Source organism: Garra rufa, chromosome 6, assembly GCF_049309525.1.
Source record: "Garra rufa chromosome 6, GarRuf1.0, whole genome shotgun sequence".
Classification (NCBI taxonomy): domain Eukaryota; kingdom Metazoa; phylum Chordata; class Actinopteri; order Cypriniformes; family Cyprinidae; genus Garra; species Garra rufa.
The window spans coordinates 32,092,123-32,105,121 of NC_133366.1; the positions used below are offsets into that span (position 1 = coordinate 32,092,123).

The 12,999-nt window shown below is 34.2% G+C and overlaps 1 protein-coding gene across 2 annotated transcripts in view; it reads right to left on the reverse strand.

Annotated features, from left to right (window-relative positions):
* Positions 1 to 649: 649 nt before the first annotated feature.
* Positions 650 to 12,999, reverse strand: part of coro2aa (coronin 2Aa) — a 34,198-nt gene continuing 21,848 nt past the window's right edge. For both annotated transcript variants that reach the window (XM_073842012.1, XM_073842013.1), the window contains exons 5-12: positions 10,366 to 10,545; positions 9,866 to 9,982; positions 8,054 to 8,158; positions 7,852 to 7,948; positions 5,704 to 5,816; positions 5,475 to 5,565; positions 2,281 to 2,567; positions 650 to 2,173 (exon numbers count right to left, since the gene is read on the reverse strand). In XM_073842012.1, coding sequence (XP_073698113.1) covers positions 2,042 to 2,173; positions 2,281 to 2,567; positions 5,475 to 5,565; positions 5,704 to 5,816; positions 7,852 to 7,948; positions 8,054 to 8,158; positions 9,866 to 9,982; positions 10,366 to 10,545 — 1,122 coding nt within the window. In that variant the 3' untranslated portion in view covers positions 650 to 2,041. The remainder of the gene's footprint in view (positions 2,174 to 2,280; positions 2,568 to 5,474; positions 5,566 to 5,703; positions 5,817 to 7,851; positions 7,949 to 8,053; positions 8,159 to 9,865; positions 9,983 to 10,365; positions 10,546 to 12,999) is intronic.

The window sequence follows — 12,999 nt, forward strand, 5'->3', positions numbered from 1 at the left end:
TACCATCCTAAAAGTAAAGTGTGGTGGTAGCAGCCTCTTGCTGTGGGGCTGTTTTTCTGCAGCAGGGACTCGTCAGAGTAGAAGAAAAGCTCAGTGCACTTAAATATTACGATAGCCTTAATGAAAACCCAATCCAGCGCATTCAGAATCTCAAGACTGGGCAGAAGGTTCACCTTCCAACAGGACAATCACCCTAAGCACACAGCAAGAGTCGATTATAGACAACTCTGTAAATGTCCTTGTGTGGCCCAGCCACAGCCTAGGCTTGAAGCCAATCAAACATTTCTGGAGAAACCTGAAAATGTGCATCTGCCCCATCCAAGTTGACAGAGCTTGAGGGGCGAAGAGGTGAGGAAAAAAATGGCAGTTAATTGCCGAATGTTGAACGGTCAAAGCTTGTCTCATCATACCCAAAAAGACTTAAAGGTGTGTCAGCTAAGTGCTGAGTTAAATAATAGTTGAATAGTTAAATTACGAGTTGAATACTTATGCAATGTACTTCTTTCAGGTTTTTTATTTTTAATATATTTAAGTTGTGACAGAGTGTAGACTAATGTGGAAAAAAGTAATTAAAACAGTTTAACTTAAGGCAGCAACATAAAACGTGAAAAAACAAAGGGGTGTGAATAATTTTGCAAGGCACTGTATGTTTAGTGTAGTTGTGGCAAACATTTATTAGTAGTGAATGCCTTATTGAGTCATCAAAAGCCTCTTCATTTGGCTATTTTATCTGACAGTCCACATTATTGTATTTATAGATCAGGATTAAAAAGAAGAGACTAGAATCAGGGTTGTTTGGACAACATTTAGTAAATATCTTGAAATATTGCTGCAACAACACTTAAAATAGCATCTTTAACCTTATTATATACTCTGACGTGTGCATATACAGATCCACATATAAACAGAACATTATTAAAATAATTGGTAAAAAGTATGGCTTGTTCAAATTTGTGAAACCAACCATAGCATCAGAAGCTTCTAATGGATGACAGTTTTGAAAACTGGTTGTTTTGTGTGAAACTCTGTAAAACATAAAAATGTGGTGGTACTTTCATGCATTTTGAACAGTTTGGCAGTACATAGAAAGTGTGTTGCAGAACGGGATTTAGTCAGTGGATGGCCCATATGCTTAATGCTGAACCTAAACTTGACTTACCTTTGATATCGTCGAACCCCAGCCAGTTCCCACAATGCTACCATTTCAGTGCATGCTGGGATTTGGTAAACTCTTTTAACAGCATTTGAACACACAGAAAACTAAATATCTTAAACATAAGATGATAATGCATATGTGTAGAACTTAACATTTTCAAATTTACCTCCCATTTACCTCCCTTTGTTCTAAAAATGATCATTTGCATTGTTACTATCAAACTTTCATGCCACATCACTCATCCATTTGCACAGAAATTTAAATAGAAAATTAATCAAAAAAAAAAAAATCTAATTACAATCATATTCAAGCAAAATCTCAAATAACCCAATTTATAAAACAAAACACACATATGCTCATTTAAGCCGTTTTTAAAATAATAATTAAAAAAACATGTATGATCACAAGCTAAAAAAAAAGTTTGCATAGTGCTAAAGTGTAATAAAAATTCTCACGAAGGTTGTACAGTATTTATGTGCACAAAATGTGCATACAAGAAAAGCCTTTCCATAAAGAGATGTTAGAGATGTGAATGTAGCCCATGTGTTTCTTTAAGGCGCGGTCACATTAGCGAAATTTCGCGGGCTAAAAGGTCTATTGTCCATTGTCAAAAGTGTAGCGATGCATGAAGCACAGCTCAAACCAAGCAGCTTTCTATTGGTCAGTAGCTCAAATTTGTGTGACCAACTTGAACACAAACAAAATCTCTGAGGGGAAATGTTTTGCTGTCAAACGAAACTCCTAATCGCAAGGATTCCTCTAGAAATGACTGGACTTCATTAAATGTGTCCGCACCTTTACAGCATAATTCATGAGCCCGAAAATTCGTATGTGAATGTTAGTGAAGCAGACAAGGCTTTTGACAGTGATTTACTACAGTTTCTTTCAAAGAGTGGCTTGTGAGTTTCTCACATTTTTGATCTCTAATTCCAACTGTTTTATCCGCACATCCTTCTGGTTAAGCTGCTCCTTCAGCCTTCGGATCTCATCTTGCTGCTTGTAAAACATTTGTCGTAGCTATATGCAGAAACACATACATAAACACACATTAGAGTAAAGTATGAGAACACATTTTATGCTAGCTAAAAGGATAACTGGGCATTGCTAAGCTACATGTAGCATACCTCATTCTCTGTTTTTGGTGGTGAGCAGTGCATGGAATCTAGTTGTCCGTTGCTGACAAAGGTTGTAGAGCTGCTCCTTTCATCTGTGGATGGGAGTAGCAAGGTAGAAGGGGTTTCTTTGCGCATGTTCCCTTCTTTGGCATCCTGCTGTTCCTGAATCAGTTGTGATAGTCCTGGCCGGCTGCGAGAATGTCGTGTCTCCATCGAGTCTGTTGGGTCTTTCCGTGAGCCCAATTCCACATATGAGTCCAGTTTACTTCCAGGCCTCAGAGACATCATCACAGGACCTGCAGAGCAAGTAATTAGGTTTTATTCTCTGAATCACCAGAAAACTGTTTAATTATTTCTATGATACTAAACATAGCAATATACAATGCCATTTTAGCGCCACATTTAAAAAATATATAAAACTCTAAAATTATGAAATTAAGGTCATAAAATTTTGAGAATAAAGACGGAATTACGAGAATAAAGTTGAAATGGTTCAAGAATAAAGTTGAAATTAAAAAAAGTCAAAATGTTTTGAGAATAAAGTTGAAATTATGAGAATAAAGTCTAAAGGTTTCGATAATAAAGTCAAAACTTTACAAGAATAAAGTTGAAATTACAAGAGTTACATGGTAGCAATAAAAGTTATAATATTTTGAGAGCATATCTTGTGCATATAAATGGCCTGGGTTTTAAGCACCAGAAGAAAATGCCAGGCCACTGGAATTTATTTGAATATACAGTATGTCACAAAAGTGAATACACCCCTCACATATCAGCAACCATTTTAGTTTCTCAAGGGACAATACTATAGAAATGAAACTTGGATATATTTTAGAGTAGTCAATGTGCAGCTTGTATAGCAGTATAGATTTACTGTCCCCTGAAAATAACTCAACATATAGCCTTATGCTTAATAGGGTTCAGGTCTGGAGACATACTTGGCCACCACGTCACCTTCACCTTTAGCTTCCTCAGCAAGGCAGTTGTCATCTTGGTGGTGTGTTTGGGATCGTTATCATGTTGGAAAACTGCTGTTCTGCCTAGTTTCTGGAGGGAAGGCATCATGTTCTGCTTCAGAATGTACAGTACTTAATGGAATCCATGTTTCCCTCATTGAACTGCAGCTCCCCAGTACCAGCAGCACTCAGATCATGCTTGACTGTAGGCAAAACACAATTTTCTTGGTACTCCTCACCAGGGCATCACCACACATGCTGGACACCATCTGAGCCAAACAAGTTTATCTTATAGTCTCATCAGATCACAGGACATGGTTCCAGTAATTCATGCTCTTGGACAGGTTGTCTTCAGCAAACTGTTTGAAGGCTTTCTTGTGAGCCAGCTTCAGATGAGGCTTCCTTCTGGGACGACGCCTATGCAAACCGATTTGTTGCAGTGTGCAGCGTATGGTCTGAGCACTGACAAGCTGACCTTCTACTTCTGCAACCTTTAAAGCATTGCTGGCAGCACTCATGCATCTGTTTTTTGAAGCCATGTTCTGCACCTGACGCACAGAACGAGTGCTTCGTTGATCGACCCTTGTGAGCCCTGTTCTAAATGGAACCCATCTTGGAAAACCTTTGTAAGACCCTGACCACTGTAGTGTAACTCGGTTTCAGGGTGTTACTAACCCTCTAATAGCCTTGCCCATAGTACAGTAAATCTATACTGCTACAAGCTGCACACTGACTACTCTAAAATATATCCAAGTTTCATTTTTTTATAGTATTGTCCCTTGAGAAGATATGCTAAAATTGTCATGACTCTGGGCTGCGGGTTTCCCCTCAGCCTCCTGAGGTCGCTGTTCCTACACTGCACTTCCTGATTGCATTCACCTGTCTTTGTCATTAGCACTGATTCACTCACATCTGTTCACTATTATCTGGTCTTTAAATACTCTCACCTTTCTCTCCTGCTTCATGGTTGCATTGTCTTTTGTCGTACATGTTATTTTGTGTTCCTAATTCTGCTCTTGATCGTGTTCCTGTTCAGTTTATGTTTCAGTTTATGTTTAGTCTGCCGTGTTGGCTTTTTGTTTGGTTTGTTTTGTTATTGTCTTCATTAAAACATCTACTCACCTGCATTTGGACCCAGACCTCCCTAATTACACGTGACAAAAATGGTTGCTCAAATGCAACATATTGTATGTGGGATTATAAGCAGAAATCATACCTTTTCGTGATACTCGCAGAGACAGTATGCTTGGAAATAATATTTTTACGTCTTCGGCTGCATTCATTAGGCCTATTTGTAGTGTGCCAGCCACCAAATAATTGCAATAATTTTGTGCTTTGTTGCTTTTAATATAACACAGCTCAGCTTTCTGTCAGTTTTATCATGAAATACAAATTATAAGTGTGTTTTTCCTCTTTATTTCAAGTTTATAATACGATATAAACGTAAAGTAACATCAGAAGAAATAAAAAAAAAAAAAAAAACCTGTATAGCCTAATTTAATGAAATGAATGTCTCTTTGTAATCGGAAAGATGACTGATACAGCGATCTGTCATGATACATTAAAGAGTGTGAAAAACACATTATTGTAATAGACATATTGTTTGTATTTCATTAGAAACTGACAGATTTTGATATAACTTTAATCTCGTAATTGCTACGAATTGGTTCGCATAATTTTGACATTATTCTCAAAATATTTTGACTTAATTCTCAAAACATTTAGACTTTATTCTTATTATGACTTTAATCTCGTAATCTTAGAATTAATTAATTAATCTAAATCATGCACACAGTTTACTAATTTGCTTCTGCGTTTTAAAGAAAATAGCATGTTCGATATAATAATTTGTTCTCTCATTTTGTGTAAATTGTGCACACAAAATAATAATTTGTTCCACTTCTCGTCCACATTCTCATAAATAAATGTAGATGCCTCTCACTTAAAATGATCCCAGCTGCAAGGCTTTTGAGAATGTGTCTATAACTTATTCCCAACTCAAAATAAAACCCAATTAAAGTGTCTCTGTCCATAACATAACACCAGCTATAGGTTTATGAGAATGTGGACAGAAAGTAGAATGAATTATTAATTTGTGTGCACGATTTACCTAAATAAAGGAACAAATTGGTAAATTGTGCGCATGATTTACCCTCCTGATAATAATTTCACATTTTTTTGTTCTACGGAAGAAAGAAGGACATGCTGGTTTGAGGGTTAGTTAATGATGATAGAAAATTCTATAACCTTTGTCTAGACCACCGATCCACTCATCTGCTGTCATGGCAGGCTTGTTCCCAGCTGTCATGGGGTAAATGTCCTCTTGATAGGACTCTGACTGCAGAACACAACACAATAATTTGCCAGATTGCCAGGGCTCGTCATCAACAAGGACAGCATAGTCAAGGGAGTACTAGCTTTAATTTTTGTCATATTTTGTGTACTTGAAAGCATGTGTGAACAAGATTGTATGTACCCTTCGTGGAACAATCATGGACAGAGGTTCTATGAGACTTTTGATTGTCACTAGCTTGTAGAATCTGAAGATTTCACAGGAACAAACATCAAGGCCTCTCTTTGGCATGACACCTGGAAGAAAATGCAGAAACATGTTCTGATTAGAAAATCTTCCTTGTGAAAAGGAAGTACACCCTAGCACACTTTAAAAAAAAATAACTTTAAAAACATATACTTAAATGCAAACTGAATGTATTAATTTCGGACAATTAATTGCATGTTAATTGAAATTGAAATTGAATTATAGTTTAAATTAAATGCTTTTTCCTATCAAAATGCTTGCTACAGATGCGAAACCGCAAAAAAACAAACCTGATCCGAACTTTTTTATGGCGGACGACAGTTTCGGAGACAGTTTGTAAAGTGATTGACACAATTTATTGAGTGATTAATCATATTTATCAATCATAAAATTTCTGACTTGGTGTGCAATGACCTTGAAGCACCTTGATGTAATTTTATAATTATATTGTCTTTGAAATATATAGTTAAAGTGTGCAGCTGAATGTACTGAACATATTTATGATAAACTATAATATACTTGAATGTACAGTAATTTACACTACCAGTCAAAGGTTTTTGGACAGTAAGTTTTTTTATGTTTTAAAGAAGTCTTTTCTGCTCACAAAATACAGCAAGCAGTAATATTAAGCAGTAAGCAGTAATATTTTTTAATATTTTTTTAATATTTTTTTAATTAACTGTTTACTATTTGAATATATTTTAAAATGTAATTTATTGCTATGATCAAAGCTAAATTTTCAGCAACATTACAACATTACCAGTCTTCAGTCTCACTTGATCCTTCAGAAATAATTCTAATATGCCAATTTGCTGTTCAATTTTTTTTTTTCATATAACATTATTATTATCAATATGATGAATAGAAAGATCCAAAGACAAGCATTTATCTGAAATAAAACGTTTTTGTAATATTATACTCTATATCATTCAAAAGCTTGGAGTAAGTATAATTTTTGGGAAAGAAATTATAGAAATTAATACTTTTATTTAGCAAGGATGCTTTAAATTGATGATAAAGTGATGATAAAGACATTTATAATATTACAAAAGATTTCTATTTCAGATAAATGCTGTTCTTTTGAACTCTCTTTTCATCAAAGAAACCTGAAAAAAATCTACTCAGCAGTTTTCAACATAATCCATATAATCCAGTAATAATAATAATAATAATAATAATAATAATAATAATAATAATATGTAGCTAATAATATTAATATTACATAAGAATAATATTCAGCAAATCAGAATGTTAGAATGATTTCTGAAGCATCATGTGACTGCAGTAATGATGCTTTGAAATCACAAGAATAAATTACATTTTTAAATATATTCAAATAAAAAACAGTTATTTAAATAGTAAAAATATTTCTAAATTTGACTGTTTTGGTTTTACTTTGGATCAATCAAATGCAGGCTTGGTGAGCAGAAGAGACTTTAAAAAACATTAAAAATCTTACTGTACTAAAACTTTTGGCAGGTAGTGTATATTGTAACTTGCATTTCATGTATTTAAATATATTTGTAATTAATCATTTGAACCACTTTTTTAAAACATCATGATTTGAAATAACTGTTCATTTGGCATTACTTCAAAATGTTAAGTCTCAATAAGTGCACTACAGTGGCAAGTGCACACTAAACACAATTAAGTACACTGCCTTTTCACAAGGGCATAGTCACTGGCATTGTTTTAGGTTCATACAAATTAACCTGAACATTCTCTAAAAAATTTATATTTATGTACAATTAGTATAAATATATATATATATATACATATAAATATGTGTGTGTGTGTGTGTGTGTGTGTGTGTGTGTCTGCTCCTGCTAAAGATATAATGAAGTACATACTTCTCTGGAACCTAAAGCATTTAAACCATTTACTTACCAAACCTGATAAGTGACGGAAATGACAAAAAGTGCAACAAGTATGAACCAGTTTCAAGTAATTGTTGAGGTTGATCTGTGCTGCTGTTTTGACTACTTGTGCAAAGGAGCGTTGAAATGGGGTAACAGATCGAATTGTTGTTATGAGTATGTTTTTGAGTGTGTGTGTATACATGTAAGCTATACATAGAATACTCACCCATTCCCTTCTGCGGTAGAAGAGACCGGTATTCAGTCAGATAGTGCACATATGGCTTCTCTGGGCTGATTTCATAGTATCTGATATTTCCATCACCCTAAAGATTAAAAGAAGATTTTGTTATCGATGAATAACCTGTATCATCAATACAGCAGTAAAAACACTATTTGCCGATCTGATAATCCAGTTGATATGTACTCACTTTTCCAGCTATGTAAAGCATGTGTGTGTCAGGATCATAAAAAGGGAAGAGAACACCAGAGGAGCCGTCTAAATCCTCTGAATAAGATGGTTGAGAGAGGTCCTCCTGCAGAAAACACACATGTACATGTGATTTTGGGACCTACCACATTGTTTTTTTAGCCAAAGACATCAAAAATACCAATGTAAAGATATTACTCTAGTAGATCCATTTGGTTTAACTCATCTTATAGGAAGCTAGACAGAAATGGTCAATAAAACGGTCAATAAAATAACTGCTATGTCATGATTATAACACTAGGGGTCAACCTGCTCGGAGATGTCAGGTTAGTGAATTAGTGTTAGTATGGAGCTTGTATATAGATGACAGTTCAATTGCAAACAGTCGGAAAATAACCAGAGCTTGGGGCAAAAATGCCACCAAAAGTAAAAAAAAAAAAGGTCACAGGTATTTAAAAGTGAAGACAGATAATTCCCCCATAGTGCTTTTCACTTTGTTTGTGAAAAGTAAAAATCAGGAGTGTGTATGTCAAACACTCCAGTGGCACTACCAGTAAAAATAAATAAATAAAAATAAAACAAATAAAAGTTTTAACTAAAACAAATTGAACTGAATTGCATTTAAACTATACACACACTACTGTTCAGATTTTATGGGTATGTAGGTCAGTAAGATTTGTCAGTGACAGTAAAAACATTGTTACAAGAAGTTAAATAAATGCTACACTTTTAAGCATTTTATCTCCCAAACAAAAAATTATTAAAAATTCTTACTGGTGCCAAAATTGTATAATTCCTATTTAATTCCTGTTTTTTCCTCACCCATTCCTTTGGTAATGCAGAGTTTAATGCACTTGAAGGTTTCAGTTTCCACAGCTAAATCTTCTGCAATTTCGTTGAAATGTACTTTTTTTCAACTTTTCTTACAGCTTTTAAAATTATTAGAAGCTTTTTGATATACCCAACCAAAAGTAATTCTAGAATGTCAATTTTAGGAAAGCACACCCATAATGTCCTGGTGCTTTTCAATTTATCATTATCAATGTACTTTTGGGTCTCACATTTGTTCAGAATTGAATTTAAAACAAAATAATTTGTTACAATACTTTTGTACTACTTTTGATTTTATAGCAGGGTCGTAAGCACCACAGACATTGGAGGACCAAACCAATAATATTGGAAATTCTGCTCTGCTAAATTGTTAGGATGACAAAGAGATTTAAAAGTTACATTTTAGGCTAGTCTGCCTCAGCAGTCTAATAGCACTTGTCAATGTCAAAATGATCAAGAAGGCTAATCAAATCAAAGTAAGCAGCATTTACTGTTCAAGCAAGTAATACCAGCACAATATCTGACAATTGTTTTACAATAAAAATGTTTAAGGACTGACAGTAATATCCCTTTATTCAAACTACTTTTTTTGCAAATATGACTGTTTTGGTATCATTTATGTGATTCATGTCATTTCTAACTGATTGAGACATTTTTGACATATTAGGTATATAAATAAGAGTGAATGTGTTTACATTTTAAAATATTACTTGCAAATCGTTTAAAATGATTACTTCCCTACTAAAATTAGACCTACTATTTCCTTTTCCTTTTTATTTCTTTATACTTTTTAAGCATCAAACCTCTAATGTTCAAGACATGATTACGGTTTTGTTATACATGTGACAGGGTAGCCATAGTTGCTCAGATCTAGAATTTATTTCAATCAATGAATGAAAAATTTGACCTAAAAAGAAGACATACTTTGTGTTTTTATGCAAATAAAGGAAAAACAAAGAAGCCTATATTAAGAAACATCTACCTGATCCCAAAGCGCAATCTGACGATGGTTCCAGCGTGAATTGCCCGTGGAGAGGAGCATTTTCAGGTTTCCAAGAAATAGCACTTTACTGGCTTTGTGTGATTTGCAGTTAGACTCCTGAAATTACACATTACACTTCAGTGAGATTTAAAAATAAATGCACATTCTCTTTGCTAAAAAATGAATCAACAATGCTCTGTAAAACAGCATTGGTTTCATCTGAGTCACATGAAGAGACGTGGCAGTGTGAATGTAAGAGCTGATGCTGACCTCGGGGTATAGGTTTTAAAGGTGTTAGTTTTAGATGTGTGGCGTTAGAGGGGCAGACCAGTGGAAATGCATTTTTGTGCAAGTACATATGATATGCCGCCTGTGTCCAAGCTCATAATTAAAATATTACATTAAGGACAAATTAGTGATGGACTAGGTTAAAGTTGTATGCAAAAACTTGCATATGCATGACAGATAGAAGATAACATAAGCATAAAGGCCACTCATACCTGTAAAAGAGTGCCAGTACGTGGGTCAATCACTCTGATCTTCTTGTCCTTGCAAGATGTGGCAAGTCTGCTGCCGTCTGTGTTGAAGGACATGGACAGAACCACATCAGAGTGCACACTGATGGACCGCAAAGGATTCTTGATCACCTGTTCAGGAACATCGAGCTTCCACACCATAACCTACACATCAGCACACAAAAAAACATTTGTTGACATTTAATGCATGTTCACTACCATTCAAAAGTCTGGAGTCAGTATTTTTTTTAGTTGTTACAAAAGATGTTAAATAAATGCTGCTCTTTTGAGCTTTCTATTCATTAACATTTTTTTTAATGTATGACAGTTTCTACAAAAACATTAAGCAGCACAACTGTTTACAACATTAATAATAAGAAATGTTTACCAAAGTACCAAATCAGTTAGGGCTGGACAATAATCCAATATCAATATTTATTGTGATATAATTTTTTTTCAATAATGGTGATATGATTTTTAAACACAATTCCGATATTTCAATATACATTCTGCCGTTCCAAAAGCGCCTCCTGCTGGCAGAGAATGAAATTGCATTTTCAATTAGCAATATCATCTCCAGCAACATGTTTTTGTTGTTGCTCACACTTTTTTTCTGTTAGTTCAGCAAATCTGAGCACTTTTTATATTCTTCATCCTGGCTGAAGCACTTTTGTTTCAATCTATTAGAATAATCGGCATATGTTATAGTTTAAAGTTAAAGAAATTAATATTAGTCTGAGAGACAGGTTTATTTGATGATGTTTTCACATTTCTTGTTTGTATGAAGGCTAAACACAAACCAAAGGGTGAACATTAATTTATTTGTACCATTTTCATTTCTGGAATATGATATGTTTTTATAGAATGAGGTTTCATAATGTATTGACTTTCAAATGTATTTTTTCAGACGTTTCAAGGTATACAGTAGATCCAATTTATATTGTATCGACCGAAATTAAGAAATATATCATGATAAAATTTTTGGCCATATCATCCAGCCCTTAAATTAGTATATTAGAATGACTTCTAAAGGATCATGCGACACTGAAGACTGGAGTAATAGCTGCTGAAAATACAGTTTTGTCATCCCAGGAATATTATTAACATTTAAAAATATATTAAAATAGAAACCAGTTATTTTAACAATATCACTGTTTTACTGCAGTCTTGACTATAAAAAAATATAGTTTTTCCTTAAAAACTATTTTTTTCAAAGAATATATATTATTCCTCCATGCAAAAAAGTTTAATCTCATTAATTAAAATCAGATTAAGACTGGGCCAGAACATTTCATTCTATACTGTGTTAGTCAGTAGAAAACAGGTAAGAATCCTACAGTTACTTTAAGGAAACAGTGCAAGGAATGCAAGGTATTGTGTGTGTCTAGGTGCTGTGAAGGTTGTTGCTCTACACCCACCTTCACTGCCTCAGGACAGCACAAAAACAACCCAAATAGAAAAAAAAAATGAGAACAGGGCGGGGGACCATGAATAAGAAGATTGGGAAACAGTGATGCTTAAAACCACTTTTGTTCTAAGGGGGGCTGGGTGGAGGGGAATGGGCAACAAATGGAATTGGGAAGTCAGCATAAATTTACTTAGACAAGACATCACAGTTTAGAAACAATGAATCAGTCTGCCTATGAGCATCCAAGAAATGTAACATGGAATGAAAATGCAACCAGACACAAAGTCAAAGATTAAAGGAACACTCCACTTTTTTTGGAAATAGGCTCATTCTCCAACTCCCCCCGAATTAATAAGTTGAGTTTTAGCGCTGTGAAATCCACTCAGCCTTTCTCCTGTTCTGGCGATATCACTTTTAGCATAGCTTAGCATAGATCATTGAATCCTATTAGACAAATAGCATTGCGTTTAAAAATGACCAACGAGTTTCGATATTTGTCAAGTTTTAAATAGGAAAAATATCAAAACTCGTTGGTAATTTTTGAACGCGATGCTATTGGTCTAATAGGATTCAATGATCTATGCTAAGCTATGCTAAAAGTGATATCGCCAGAACAAGAGAACGGCAGAATGGATTTCAAAAGGGTAAAACTCAACTTATTAACTCGGGGGGAGTTGGAGAATGAGCCAATTTCCAAAAAAAAGTGGAGTGTTCCTTTAAGAAAGCATTGGATATTTATATGCCTTACTGTTTCTTGATCAAAAAGGAATCAATTAAATTAAAATCTACACCCAGAGTCAACAACTATTTTATTATTCTGATTATTATATCATTATACTATCACTACATATCTGAAATAAATCCAAATACACCATTTAAGGCTATAGAAAGGAAATACAAACAGTACATAAAGAGTAATATCAGAGCTCAATGTTTAATGTAAAAACAAGCATCTATTATAGCTAGAAAAATAAAAGATGGTGTTGCCCTATTTTATTTCTCTTGACCAAACAAGTTTAATGAGAGAACAACTGACTCAGGATATAATGAGAACACTGCTTATCATGAGGTACATTTACAGCTAAAACAGCAAAATTAAATTTAGGCTTAGTGTTTGAGAAGTTTGTAATGACATGTTTAATAATATAAGCCACAAGCAAAACTACTTTCAGAAAAAAATACTTTCAAATAAGAGTGTCTCACTGCTGCTT